Source organism: Podarcis pityusensis (genome assembly GCF_964106645.2).
Source record: "Podarcis pityusensis genome assembly, chromosome: 2".
In the NCBI taxonomy this organism is placed as follows: Eukaryota; Metazoa; Chordata; class Lepidosauria; order Squamata; family Lacertidae; genus Podarcis; species Podarcis pityusensis.
The window spans coordinates 76,718,788-76,734,155 of record NC_138029.1 but is presented as its reverse complement, the minus strand read 5'-3'; the positions used below and the strand labels follow the sequence as shown (position 1 = coordinate 76,734,155).

The 15,368-nt window shown below is 41.9% G+C and overlaps 1 protein-coding gene across 1 annotated transcript in view; it reads left to right on the top strand.

Moving 5' to 3' along the window:
- The first annotated feature begins 1,134 nt into the window (after nucleotides 1-1,134).
- Nucleotides 1,135-15,368, top strand: part of ITIH3 (inter-alpha-trypsin inhibitor heavy chain 3) — a 40,846-nt gene continuing 26,612 nt past the window's right edge. Inside the window, exons 1-9 of the mRNA XM_080996979.1 lie at nucleotides 1,135-1,257; nucleotides 4,614-4,634; nucleotides 7,714-7,880; nucleotides 9,245-9,349; nucleotides 9,998-10,160; nucleotides 10,395-10,505; nucleotides 10,769-10,894; nucleotides 10,978-11,094; nucleotides 13,834-14,002. Of these exons, the coding sequence (XP_080853105.1) occupies nucleotides 1,165-1,257; nucleotides 4,614-4,634; nucleotides 7,714-7,880; nucleotides 9,245-9,349; nucleotides 9,998-10,160; nucleotides 10,395-10,505; nucleotides 10,769-10,894; nucleotides 10,978-11,094; nucleotides 13,834-14,002 (1,072 nt within the window). The 5' untranslated portion in view covers nucleotides 1,135-1,164. The remainder of the gene's footprint in view (nucleotides 1,258-4,613; nucleotides 4,635-7,713; nucleotides 7,881-9,244; nucleotides 9,350-9,997; nucleotides 10,161-10,394; nucleotides 10,506-10,768; nucleotides 10,895-10,977; nucleotides 11,095-13,833; nucleotides 14,003-15,368) is intronic.

Below are 15,368 nucleotides of genomic sequence, written 5' to 3'. Positions count from 1 at the left end.
TGAAAAGACGATGGAGATGTTCAGATGTCCTTAATGTTTAACGATATTTTATTTTAACTGCATCAGAACAGACATGAGTCTGAGCGATCTGGGCAGAGTATGACTGTATTCCTGCATTTGAGGAATTTCTTGCTCTTTTTTCGTGAAGAAACTAGAATGTCAGGATCAGATTGTTTTTCTCTCTCCCCTCCAAGACCTGAAGGCAGGGGCATATCGTGGGGGGCTGTCAGGGCAATCGCCCCAAGCACATGTTTTGGGGGCACTGCTCACACCGCCCTCACTGAGTCTCTCCTGCGCCACCTTGCAAGGATCACAAAGTAGCTCAGGGAGGCCGGCGTGACGACGCCATGCGCACTTCGATCCCAGCTCCTCAAGGGTGAGGCTAGGTTCAAAGGGCATCTAGAAATGCTTTCAGCAATTGCCACCAGCTGCATAGAGAGTAGACCGCTAACCATACTTTTATCCAAACATCCTGCAGGAAACACATGGGACACCCAATGAAAACACTGGTGAACTCACAGTGAGCTGGCTAATGTGACAGACAGGGGCACCCAGGACACAGCCACGTGGCCCTCAGCTCCCTGTGGTAAGATGGCTGCCTACAGAAGGGAACTTCTAGGTGAGATCCCAGGGTAGCTGTTGAAAATGTGTCAAACAGCCTTGTCCAGTGGGCCTGTGGCAAAGAGGGCATCGTGTATGCAGCCCAAGTCATCAACCAGTGAGCCCCACTGTCCTCTCCACAACCCACTCTGTAGCTAGGTTCAACTACCTCCCGCAGCCTGGGAGCAAACAAGAATACCAAAGGTACAGGCACTTGCCTCCCCTTTGGCTTTTCTTCATTTTCCCTGCTTCATTTCTGAAGATGAGGAGGCTGTGGGGTTGAGCTGGAAAGACAGCCAAATTTTGAGACGTGTGGGCACAGCCGAAACATCTGCACTGAAAAGACACCTCAAGATCCTACACTTAAATTTTGTCTCAACACCAGCTCAAATTTTTGCCTTTGTCAGCTTCAGGACATGAACCTCTGACCTTGCGATGCTGGAGACCCAGCAATCCTTGACAAAGCTGTATATAAATATTTGCGGCTTTGGTTACCTATTAACTTGTTGCAAAATGGATTATAAGGCTGCTCATCCTTCCTGCTTTCTTATTCATTCTTTGACCATGGGGAACCAGCTCCTGTTTTGTACTCTGTTGGCACTGATTCCTGCTCTTGTAACATCCAATTTTTTAATCTCTAATATCAGAAACATCAAGGTAAGAATACATAGAAGCAGCGATTGAAATAATAGGATTGATACAAACAATCCCATGTTGGCATTGAAATGCCATCGAAAGTGAAGTGAAAAAAGATTTAGAAATTTGGTCAAATTTGAAGCTTTCATTGCTGGGCCGTATTGCTGCGATAAAAATGAATGTATTGCCTAGAATGTTGTTTTTATTTCAAACATTGCAAATTGTGGACAAAATGGATTGTTTCAAGAGGTGGCAGAAAGATATTTCTAGATTTGTCTGGCAGGGCAAGAAGCCTAGAATAAAATTTAAAATACTAACGGATGCAAAAGAAAGAGGTGGATTTGCCCTGCCAGACCTCAGACTTTATTATGAATCAGCAGCTTTTTGCTGGTTGAAAGAATGGCTGCTTCTTGAAAACACTGACATTTTGGATCTAGAAGGTTTTAACAATGTATTTGGATGGCATGCATATTTGTGGTATGATAAGGTCAAAGCACATCAAGCATTTAAAAACCATATGTCAGGGGTTCAGGAGCAGAGGCACAGGAAAGGGAGGAAATAGAGAGCGAGGGGGAGGAGTCCGAAGGAAATGTTAGCGATGACAGCGGTCCGAGGTCTCTGAGTCTTTCCAGCGAATCGGAAGATTCACAGAAAGGGGCTCCCATGGTCAGAGCAAGGGGGGTGCCTAGGGGGACACCCCAGGAAGAAGGGGCCAGAGGGGACTCAGAGAGCAGCAGTTGGAAATCAGGACCAGCGTCCACACCAGAGTGCAGTAGGGGGGAGGAGTCCCAGGCATCGGGATCAGGCGGCGCACTGCCAGTGGGAGGACATGAGTCAGGATTGGCCACGCCTCCATCGGGGAGCGAGGAAACGGTCGAGAGGAAGGTTGAAGGCTGGGCGCGCGCGCCAAGTTCAAATGTACAGGAGGGCGGCGCAGTTGGCAGCCCGGATAGGGAGCCAGGTCCCAAAGCCCGCCGAAAAGAGGGGGAGGAGTCAGGGGGGTCAACGTCAGCGTCAGAAGAATCCAGGAAGGAAGGGACCCCGGGGGGTAGCAGGACCCAGAGGAGAAAGGAGAGACGGAAGAGGTGGAGTAAGGCTAGAATCTTAAACTGGTGTACAGGGGGCGGAGACTCAGATGGAGCTTCGCCGATCTAACCCCTAGACGTAGAGCTGGGGCGCTGCGGCTTGAAAATGGAAACTGTACTTCAATAAAGACTTTTGTACATTACTGCCGGCTAGCGTTGGTCCTCTGTGAGCTGGGACCTGGAGCCAGCTCTGACACCATATTGTCAGGAAAGCGCTGTTTAATGTTTGGATAAGATATAAGGATTTATTAGAAAACAAAACTCCAAGCTGGCTGTCACCAATGGAAGCGAAAGCCTTGAAAAAGCTCAATATGGAGGTCAAACGGCCGAAATATTGGGAAATTTTGGAACAAGATGCAGATAGACTGAAATTGCAGAGTTTTGAAAAACTAAAAAACAAAGTGCGAGACTGGCTTCATTATTTTCAGATAATGGAGGCATTTAAATTGGACAAGAAAATTGGCTTCCAGGTGGAAAAATCAAAATTAGAAACTGAACTGTTAGAACCCAAAACTAAGAATTTGTCAAGAATGTATAACTTGCTGCTAAAATGGAACACTCAGGATGAAACGGTAAAATCTGTTATGATTAAATGGGCACAAGACGTTGGACACAACATTATGTTCGCTGACTGGGAACAGTTATGGACCACAGGTATGAAATTTACGGCATGTAATGCCCTAAGAGAGAATATTATGAAAATGATATACAGGTGGTACATAACCCCAGTCAAGCTTGCAAAAATCTATCATTTGCCCGATAATAAATGTTGGAAATGTAAAGAAACTGAAGGTACATTTTTTCACCTTTGGTGGACATGCCCAAAGATTAAGGCTTTCTGGGAAATGATATATAATGAATTTAAAAAGGTATTTAAATATACCTTCCTCAAGAAACCAGAGGCCTTTCTCCTGGGCATAGTCAGCCAAACGGTGTTAAAAAAGGATAGAACTTTCTTTATGTAAGCAACAACAGCAGCAAGAATACTCATTGCAAAGTATTGGAAGACACAAGAGCTTCCCACACTGGAGGAATGGCAGATGAAACTGATGGACTATATGGAACTGGCGGAAATGACTGGCAGAATCCATGACCAGGGAGAAGAGTTGGTGGAAGACTGGAAGAAATTCAAAGACTATCTGCAGAAACATTGCAAAATTAAAGAATGTTAGAGTGATGTTGGATTGAAAATAAGTGGCTTCCAGCTGTACAGGATTTAAAGTTATATATAGATCAAGATTAAGGATTAGGATTAAAAAAAGTTAAAGGAAATGGAAATTTGGTCTTTAAGAGGTAAAACTTAATGTTATATTATATTAAGATTAAAGATTGGGATTAAGAAAGAGGGAAAGAAATTGCTGGACAAACAATTTGAACTGGAATACAAAAGAGGGAGGTATGAGGAGGTCCAAAAAATAAGTAAATTTAAAAATGGAGATGAAAAGGTGGTATTGTTTTTAACTGTTTTCTTTTTTGTCTTTTGTTTTTTGTTTTTTTTCTGGATTATGTATTGTATACTTTTGAATTGTGTATTTCTTTTTTTATTTTTAATTTTTTATCGATGTGTTCTTTTTATTGGAAACCTTAATAAATATCATTTTAAAAAAAGAAAAGAAATGCCATCGAAAGGCTTCAGGGGCAGGGCTTTGCAAGTGTAAATGTTTTTCTTCCAGTGCATGAATATCCCTAGGACAAAAACAGAGTGATGTATGGATTATTTCTCCTTGTATCAAAGTAGACTCCCAGATATCCTAGATATTATCTCTTGTACTCAAAGGATCCCTAGATGCCAGGTGTGTCCATTGGCATTATAAGCATCTAGGACTGCAATGCTATACACACTTCTGTGCGAGTAAGGGCCCTTGAATTCAATGGGACTTACCTCTGAGAAGATAGGGTTGCACTATAGGTTACAATTCAGATAATGGGTAAGTCAGATCAGTAGAGGCCCCGCCGCTAGTTTTGTAATGCCCATGTTCCATGTTGAGTGGTGAAAGGTTGGGAGACACTGCTGTCTGAACTCCTGCAGACCTGTTGCCAGTAAGATTAGAAGATACTGAGCTAAATGGACCAATGGTCTGGCTTGGTATAAGACAGCTTCCTATTTTCCCCATCTCTTCTGCACCTAGTCTCCAGAATGATCAGAACAAACCCTCAGAATAAAGTGGACAAATGCTTGGAGTCAGAGATGGGCTCGATGAGGGCTAATAAACTGAAATGCACCTATTAGTGTGAGCATTTCCAAATGAATATGGTAATAATGAAATCTATTATTTTGTTTTTTCTTTACAGAAAAGAAATGTTGCAAATAATGTAAGTACTCGTCTTATTTTTAAACTTAGGTTGTTCTTGGCATATAGGGGAGGATAGCCTGAGGGGAGATTACGTGCTCTGCCTGGTTTTTAGTGTTTAATTTCCCAATCTCAGCACTGAAATCAGGACACGAAACCTCTCTTCCTTTCCACAGACCATTTGATTGTGACACCCCCCCCCCCACACACACCTTCAGTATGTGGTGTGAAGATAATATGTTTAATATGATGTCCCTTTTTCTTGTACAGTGGTACCTCTGGTTAAGTACTTAATTTGTTCCGGAGGTCCGTACTTAACCTGAAACGGTTCTTAACCTGAAGCACCACTTTAGCTAATGGAGCCTCCTGCTGCCGCCAGAGCACGATTTGTGTTCTCATCCTGAAGCACGTTCTTAACCTGAAGCACTATTTCAGGGTTAGCGGAGTCTGTAACATGAAGCGTATGTAACCCGAGGTACCACTGTATTTTGTACTGCTTGTCAATCAATGATATGTCCTAGGATGTAAGTCTGAAAATCAATAAAAGGTTTTTTTTAAAAAAATAAAAATATCCATCTGCACACTCCTTAGAAATCCTCTGTAAAGAGCAAGCAAAGGGGTTCCCAGCTCAGCACTAAGCACCACAGCGCTTTGATCAGAGAGAAGCCCTTTGCTTGATCTTTACCACCACCCCAGCATTGAGAGTGGGGGAGATGCTGCCTTTTACTCTTAAAGAGCAAACAGTGGGATTTTGTCTCTGATCTCAGTGCTAAGCAGCACAGCACTCACATTGGAGACAAGCCCTCTGCTCAGTGGCGTAGCGTGGGGGGTGTAGGGGGGGCCGGCCGCACCGGGCGCAACATCTGGGGGTTAGGGTTAGGGGGCGCAAATCCACGGGTTAGGGGCGCAAATCCACGGGTTAGAGGGCGCAAATTACTTGCCTTGCCCCGGGTGCTGACAACCCACGCTACGCCACTGCCTCTGCTTGCCCTTGACAGCATTTTTCAGCCATCTCCACCCCAGTAGGGACGGCAGAAAATGCTGGTTGTTTGTATGTGCATGTATGTTTGTGTGCAAAGTATATGCATAAGTGTGTGTTGTGAGAGAGTGGAGTGCTCTATGCCTGCATGCCTCTTGAGTTTGTGTGTTGTATGTGTGCTGAGTGTCTGTGGTCTGCATGTATGTGGCATGTGTCGTGCATGTATGTGGAGATACTCCCACTGCTGGCATTGCGGCCCTTGAACAAAGAAAGGCTAGTTAACCCCTTAGTTATAGGTACATCCCATTAATGACAAAACCTTTTATTATTACATTGGTTCTGTTTTAAATATTAATGCTCTTAGCCCTGCTAATTATTTCAAGATATGGAATTTGCAATGCAAGATAGGAAAGTTTCATGGTCAGTGGTCAAGGATGATGACAGCTGTAGTCCAACAGTATCTAGAGATTGGGAATCAATGCCTTCAGTCAATTTGGGTTTCCCTGAATTGTAGAAAGAATGCATGTTTTTGAAATGTAATGCTGCAATCAAACTTTGTTCAGCATATTTGCCTAAGTTGCTTAATAAATCAAGGACAGGGGGAAAAGTATGTAGAAATAAGGGGTTAAATAAACAAGCAGGAAGAACAAACAAAAAATCAGCACTAAGTTCCCTTTTCTTTTGGGGATAGGTTGAGGGTTTGCTGCATGTACAGGACCAAAAGTACACATGTGTATTGTGCCTGCTGGGCAACTGGGAAGCAATGAAAGGTTAACAACAACCCCCTTTCTTATCAAAATCTGAGCCACTACTATGGTTTTGAAGTAACAAAAATAAAAATAAAATGGAGTGGAGTGGGGGGAATCAAATGAAGGATCTGCTATACTAGGAGAGTTTTTGTCCTTAGATAGAAAAAGCACTCAAGAGCGAGGTTAAGCTTGTCACTTGACTCTTGGTAGTCTCTACAATTCCTCTCTGAAGTATTAGTTAGCAATATTGTCAATAAAGAAATACCTCTCCTCCTCAGGGCTACTTCACACTGTAATGTTTCTGGGTGGGTCCAATAACAAGCACCAATAATGACTCACTCGCTGGATCATCACCTTGTTGTGGTGAGTGGGATTGCCCATTCCTATGACCCTTGTGAGTGAAGCTGTCAAGAGTCTTGTACTCCCAGCAGGGTCACCCAAGGCAGTAAGGTCAAAGGGAAAGAGCTAGACAAAGAATGATCCAAGAAGTCCTCAATGGCAGAACAGGTGAAAGATAGCAAGTAGTATGTTACAATGGCTGTGAAGGTGGATAAAGGCTGCAGCAGATAAGAATCTACCAGTCATTGTGACACTGCGAAGACTGTGTGTTGGTCAACTGATCTACACACTTAAAACAAATTCACGCACAGGTGTCTTCCAAAAACCCATCCTAAACCCCAATCCAAATGTCCCATGGTGATCAGCAAATGCTAATGGGGGCAGGACCATGAAATCTGGAAGCCCCTAGTCATGAACCAGCACATGGTCAGTGGATACAGATTCAGTTGTTCTGATTCAAGGAATGAGGCAGTTGAGTACCTCAGCAGGATCCACTCTGTTCACCCTGAGAAGGGGGAGGGGCTAGACTGGCTTGGGAAGACAGGTGAATTAATGCCAGTGTACTGGAAGAAGCAAAGATCACCAGTGCTGAAGCAAGGATTCTTCAGCACCAACTTTGTTGGACTGGTCATGTTGTTTGTTTGCCTGATTATCATCTTCCAAAGCAACTACTCTATTCTGAACATAAAAATGGAAAGTGTAATGCTAGTGGTCAACAAAGGAGGTTTAAAGACTCCCTGAGATCTAGGGGTATAGGGTGGTATACAAATTTAATAAATAAAAATATAACAATAGCACTTTGCCAGTGTAGTAGTGAGGATAATGTTATTCCATCTTTTGTATCAAAAATATCAAGAAAATGAATGGTAATTCTATTTACTGTTTCATTTCTGTTCTACGTTGAGGGATTAAAACGGTGTACTGAAATAAATATTTGATTTATACATATCTTGCTCATTCAAATTCTGATTGGTTATTGTTTCACTATTGCATCAAACAAATGGTGGTGATTTTTAGTTTCTCTGTCTCTCCAGATCACTGATGAAATAGATATTTACAGCCTGAAAATTGAGTGCTTCGTTACCTCCCGATTTTCCCACAATGTCATCACTAGTCGAGCTGTCAATCGTGCCAATGTCTCCAAGGAAGCCTTATTTGATGTGGAGCTTCCAAAGACGGCTTTCATCACCAACTTCACCATGTGAGTACAACTTACTTTCTAAACAACTGTCTTGAGGAATTGAGCACAATACAACTCAGTCTTCGTAGACTTAAAATACTTGGTGTTTCATTATTTCCTTTGCTTTCCATCTGATTTCTTTAGTTAAAGGGTGATGGTTAGTTTACAAATAGGCTCAGTTGCCCTGAAAATATATCTGTGATGTTTCCCCCTCACAATGACTGGTCAAGGCACGTTGCAACTTGGATTTCACATGTGATAGGAAAATTGTTGCAGTACATGTGTTGAGTGAATGTCTGCAGTTGCTCAGCTGGTGGGTTAAATTTTCCTCCTCTGCACTTTTCTTTCAACTTGTCCAACACTTGACCCAACACTGTTTTAACAATGAGCCCTCTTTGTGGAATGAGTTTTCCTCATGACTGCATATTTGGTAAAAACTACAGTTTCCTCATATAATACTTAGCCTAACGTTTACCAACCTGGTGCCTTCCAGAGGTTTTGGGCTGCAATTCTCATGAGCTAAAGCCAGCACGGACAATGATCCAATATGATGGAAGTTGTAGTCAAAAAAACCTCTGAAGGGCACCAGCTTAAGGAAGGCTGCTCTACCTCAAGCTTCCTGTGAACAAAGACACTTATGCACAATAACAGAACAATGCATTTTATCGTTTCAGCTGCAAAACTCTGCCACTGTGCTGCCTTGCACTGTTCAGGAGAGCTGTGCCAGTGCCAGTGTTAGGAGGGTGGATCTGTGGGTTTGTCCCATCACACCAACTGCTACTGCTCAGCTACATTGGCACATGAGTTTATCAAAAGTCTTCTTTGGGGTAATAGCCGCCCCTTCCTTCTCAGAGGAACCCAGGAAGCTTCTTTCCATCTAGCCCAGTGTTGTCTACTAATTGGCAGGAGCTTTCTAGGGTTTCAGACAGAACTCTGTCTCAGTGCAGGGATTGAGCCTGGGGTTTAAGCATGGAAAGCAAGTACTCTGAGCTCAGACCCTTCCTCTTTGACTGCAAAACAATTGATATTCTACTACATGGTATTTAATACACCTAACGCAGGGGTGTTGGGTGTATTAACGGCATTGTTGTTGGTCTCAGCCTCCAATCAGACTTCAACAACATGGCCAAAGGTCAGGGATGATGACAGCTGGCATCCAACAACATTGAAAAGTCACCACACTGGATGCCCCTGGCTTAAGACAGTTGAAAACATTCATCGTTTAAACAAATGTACAAAATGTACCCAGAAAAAGACGAATTCCTGTAAACTGTAACGTGGAGGGAGGCAATGTGATTTACTTGATAAATCACAAAGAAGCCAATGAAATTATTTTCAGATATCTGCATAGAAGTTCAGATATTTACCTGCTGTTTCTTCTCTAGGACTATTGATGGTGTCACCTACCCTGGAACAATAAAGGAAAAAGAGGCTGCGCAGCAACAGTATCAAAAGGCAGTTTCAAGAGGACAGACTGCAGGTCTTGTAAAGTGAGAGTGAGACCCTTCCATATCCTGATAGTTTATTTACACTCATAGAATCATAGCATTATAGAGTGGGGAGGGACCCTGAGGGTCATCTATATGGTTTTTGTGTTTATATTTTTCATTCTTATTTTGTGAACCTCCTTGAGATCTATGTCCACAGCATTCTCCTAATCCACCAAGTTTGTAACTCGACTCAAAAAAAGGAATTGGATTTGTCTGGCACAAGTTGTTTTTGAGAAACCCATGCTGGGCTTTAGCGATCACTGCATCCTTTTCTAAGTGATCACAGACTGACTGTTTAATTATCTGTTCTTGGACCTTTCCTGATATTAATGTCAAACTGACTGATTTATAGTTACCTGGGTCTTCTCCCCTCCCCCCGCAACTTTCTGAAGATAGGTACAACATTTGTCCATCTCCAGTCTGCAGGGACCTCACCTGTGCTCCAAGAATTATCCAAGAAGATTATAGACAGAGCCTCTGTGTTAACACCCCCAAGCTCCTTTAGTACCCCTTCAGTGAAGCTCATCAGACCCTGGAGATTTGGATTTTTTAAAAAAAGTTTACAGATCTAAGGGTTTCAATGGGATTGTTACTTTTGTAACATTAATGCTGTTAATCTTGTAACAAACTTCTTTTTAACCTGTGAAGGGCTTCTGGAAGAAAAACTGAAAAATTCAGTGTTTCAGTCAACATTGCAGCAGCCAGCAAAGTCACTTTTCAGCTGCAATATGAGGAGCTATTGAAGAGAACCTTTGGAAAATATGAATTGTTTCTAAAAGTAAACCCGAAGCAGCTTGTCAATAAATTTGAGGTAATGTACCTATTATATCAAATGGAACTGTTGTAAAAGTTCACCAAAATTGTATTAAATGAGTGACGAAAGCTCAAAGAACTGAATGCATCTTGTTAAAGAAGATAGGTGATTGGTTCTGAGTTACTTCTCTTTGCTGCAAGGGTGTTTGCTGTAGTTAAGATGTTTAACTCCATCCGAACTGTAGTATCTGTGACTTTGTCAATTACAGCATTATTCAAATTAACATTTCAGATCGAGGCAAACATATTCGAGCCCCAGGGCATCAGCTTTCTGGACGCAGAAGGATCTTTCATCACCAATGACTTGTTACCAGTCATACATAAGTCTTTCTCAGGGAAAAAGGTATGTTTTACAATGATACATAAGGACAGTTCCACAGCACTAAAAATGTTCACTAAACTTGAGATAGCAATAATTAATTGGGAGGTCTGGGCTAGATGTTTATTTGTGGGCTAGATGTTTATTTCAGAGTATTTAATCTTCAAGGTACTTACTCTCTTGCAATGTTATTGTTCATGTTTTCAACAGTAATGCCAGGTGAAGAACAAAAAACCTTTCATAACTGTTTGTTAAAATTTCACATGGATGGATGCTTGTGCTTTCAGGGTCATGTTTCTTTCAAGCCTACTATGGACCAACAGCGAACTTGTGTAGATTGTCAAACAACACTGTTGAGTGGAGATTTTGTCATAAAATACGATGTGAACAGAGAAACCCCAGGCAATTTACAGGTAAACAGAACTGATGTGAACTGATGTGCCAGTGGATGTGATTGTAATGTCATCCAACACTTGTTTTTGTTTTTGTTTTGCAGATGGTCAACGGGTACTTTGTACATTTCTTTGCACCTCAAAATGTTTCACATTTGCCCAAGAATGTTGTTTTCATTATAGATATCAGTGGCTCAATGTCTGGACGAAAACTAGATCAGGTAACCAAGTACTCTAAAATCAACTTGTAATGTAACCAACACTTAAGTTAATGGAGAGAGGGTGTCTCATAATCATTTATTCCAAGCAGTTTAGACAGAATGCCTGCAGAGTTTAGTGGATGCTTTTGCTGAGTATATACTTAAGTCATTTAGAGCCTGGCTGCAGGATTATTTAAGGTTTTGTGATTAGGGCAATTAGGGAAATTGCTAGTAGACAACTCACCTTATTTGAGAAACCATTGTTTTCTGGAGAAACCGTAGAAAAGATATTCTATTACTAATTTGTAAACTATTACTGTCCCCTTTTAACTGTTCCCTATAGACACTGTGAAATAGCAGTGGGACAACATTATGAAAGATGAAAAGTCTTTGGACAAAACCTCCTTTCCATTCAACTTTGGCAAGGAATTGGGAGATATTCTTTAAAAATTACATAGATTTTATTTAACACCCAGAAGACTGCACCCTAATTGTCAGGAGGTCCTACACATGAGTAGGAGTCCGGCAGAGACACGTGCTCGACTGGCATGTTCTCTCCTTCCTGGTTGGTCTTTCGGGAGATTCAAAAGCTTTCTCCAGCCTGAAAATCACAGCGACTAATACCAAGAGGCATCAGCACACTTCAGGATCAGCAGAGTATAGGCAGTCAGTGTTCAGACTCAGTAGCGCAGCAATTTGGCCAATCTACGTTAATTTACATATATACACTCAGAGCATCGTAACTCAGCTCCTTCCTCTTCAGCATCAGACAGCAAAGAGAAAGAACAGAGGACAAAAATCCTACATCATGGAAACACAGTAATAAAAACATCCCGTCTCTGTCACTTCCCACAATGTGGAATGAAAACCTACACCGTCATGTGATATAAACAATCCCATGACTGCAACACGGTGAATGAATCCTAACACCCCTCACTGATATGTTGGAGAGGGTGTCAGTTAACTGGTACCTGTTATCATTTGGGGAGGGAGACTACCCCTTAATATAGCAATTTTGGTTCTTCATCTTTGTGGAAATTGGCAAAATTACTAAACAGCACTTTAACACTTTGTCCACATTAATAATGACCTGATATGCTTGCTTATGCAAGCAGCGAGAACTATTATAGTAAGACACTGGAAGAACCTAGAAGGAGTAAATGTTATAAATTGGTATAGAAAGGTATGGCAGACTGCACTATTAGAAAAAATTGACAAATAGATTGAGACTTCCACGGGGACAAATTTAAAAAGACAATTTTAATGCAACTTGAGTTGACTTTATAGATTTTATGAGCACAGCCACAATTGGTAATCTTATGGCAGCAGCTTTTCATATTGTATAACCTCCCCTTCCTTTGGTGAACTGGGAGAAAGGGAAAGATTTCTTTTATAAAACCTCTTTATCATAACATCACTTATACTACTGGTGCTCTAGCTGTATTACTATTTTGAATTAAGGTTTAATCATTTCTATTACTTCCATTAATCTCAAAGTATTATTTATTTTAAGATTTTGCACTATATTTTGGGTTGTGTTTTTTTCCCCATTTTATGTGAATCATGATTTACTATATATTAGTTGTAGTTTGATTAGTTTGTTGCATTCTTCTTCTTCTTTTTTTGGTATGTTATACTGGTGTAACACCAAATCAGTTATTGAGCACGCTACTCTTATGGAAATTCCAATCTTGGTGTTTTATAACTCTTATTGTGGGAAAATATTTGGTGTTCTTATTGTTAAAGATGTGATAAGCATTTTTTTATTAAAAAAATATCGCTGATTGTCCAGTAGAGGTGGAAAGAAGGGAGTTCCCCACTGCAACTCTCCCTTGCCCATGAAACAGTTGATTGATGATATCCTCCTATTCTACAAGAGCTCAATGCTCACAGAAGATGCCCAGCAGTTTCCCACCAAGGACTCTATATAAGAGTCCAGGGTATCCAGAGCTGCCACAGAACTCTTGAGAGCTCCCAGGGTCATGCCTTGCAAGCTGTTGTCTCTGCAAGCACTGAGCTCCAAATGAAGCCTTATATGTTTTCTAGACCTGGAGTTCCATAAACACCACCTCTCCAAAAGAGCTAACTTAGCTCAGTTGGTTAGTGCATGGTGCTGATAATGCCAAGGTTGCAGGTTTGATCCCCGTCTGGGACAGCTGCATATTCCTGCATTGCAGGGGGTTGGACTAGATGATCCTCAGGGTCCCTTCCAACTCTACCGTTCTATGATTCTATCTTAGCTTGTTATGCAGCCTTTGGGGGCTAGGGAAACATGAGAGACTCCTCTTCTGATTCAGAGGAGGGAGGCAAGCCTGAGTCCTCCAGTTGAGGGAGTCCCATTCTATATCTGTATACAGGTTCAAAAGTGCCAGGTGGGAAGAGGGAGTAATAGTTTGTTTAGTTACCAAAGAGATCTCAGCAATCAGCTTACTCCAAAATTCAGCCACCTTTGAACAATCCCTTCATATGTGCTTATATGTACCAACTACATGACAGTCCCTCCAACACAGTGAAGATGTATCAGGATAGAGAAAACAGAGCAGTCACAGAGTAGGGTACCTGTCATGTACTAACTTTTGAGAGAGCTCTCAAGTTTGAGCTGAATGGAGACTTGGCCCACAGACCTTTCTTCTGCTCGTCATCCATCTGTATGTCCCAGTTACATTCCTACAAGGGCTTTTGACTCTGAGCCCCTTTAGGTTCTGTTTCTTCATCAGTGCTCTGGCTTTAATTGTTTGCCCTTCATTATTTGTACTTTAGACAAAGGAGGCATTGTTAAAAATATTAGAAGACATAAAGGAAGAAGACCACTTCAATATCGTGTTGTTTGGGAGTGATGTAGTGAAATGGAACGATACCTTAATACAAGCTACTCCTGAAAACCTGGCTGAAGCAAGACGCTATGTTCAGAGTATTTATACTCGTGGAGGTAAGTTGCAGGAGGAGTGGGATTTTATTTATTTAACAAATGTAATATTCTGCCCTTCCCTTTGAAGAACTTCAGAGCAGCTTGTAGTTAATAAAAAAATAATACAATATTCAGAAATAAAACACTAAAATAATTATTCTACAGCAGGACAATATTTCTATCAGCAGTTCTATTAGCTGTATTATAATCAAAAATATAACATTTTTAAAAAGCCTAAGTAAATGAAAATATCATTACATGGTTTAAAAGGTTGTAATATTTGGTGTAAGATCAACCTCCATGCTGACAATATTCCAGAGATAGGTTGCCACGACAAAAAGTCTATAGTTGCCTAATCTATGCCAGCACAGAGAAGGGTTATGGAGGCTCTGAACTGCTTAAAAAAAACACACCCTCTGCTGAAAAGCAGGTCACTGACACAATAGTGGTGGATAGGCTTTTCTTAAGTTTTTATTCCCATTTGTTTCAGTGAATGGCCCTGCTGCTCTTCCCCTGCCTGTAATGTATGCATTTTCCTTGCAATTTACACAATGTTTTCAAGTATTCTGCTACCCATCCCTGTGAGATGTCTGCTTACCTTAAACAGTCAGGCAGCTTTGTGGCCTGGCCTTAGCCCCACATCAGAGATTTGGCAGCCAGCTGGGGAGGGATTGTAGGCCTGCCTGCAGATTTGCCAACAGCAGGCAGGCCTAGGTCTGGGGATTCACCACAGGGTGGGCCCAACCGGCCAATGGGCATCACTTGGGTCCTTCCCTGGGGAAAATAAATTGAGGCTGCCCAACACTCCTCTGTTTCTCCATTGGGTCTCCCACCCTTTTCTCAAATGCTGCTTCTTTTATGCTGAGACCTTGCTATGAACATTGTTGGCCTCCATATTTGGGGGTCAGGCAGGAATTTTTCCACTTGGCAAATTGGCACTGGCTACTTGATTTTCACCTACCTCATAACAATCACCACAACTTTCTGAGGTTGGGCACTGAGTAAGCCTTAGTCTTGGTTGGAGGGAAGGTTGTAGCTTCTGCCTGCCCCTCCTTGGTTAATGGTATCCATGTTGCTTCTGCCCAACCCCCAGACAGGGGCTAGAGCCATAGAACTCTTCCAGCAGGGACCCCTTGGGGGATACCCCTATTTGATGTAGGTCATAGGGCCCACGCATGATGTGGTTAACCCCTACATACACTCCAAGCAAACCGTCTGGAGTTAAATAAATGGCTTCACTGAGTGCCTATGCCAAACCTTTCACAACTGTAACCAATAAAGTTGTGGCCTATTTGAACCCCAAAACTCTATAGCATCTGGTTATTTCATTACATAGGGAGCGACTGGGTAACGGGGTCTTGGCACGTGACACACATGCCACATTTCA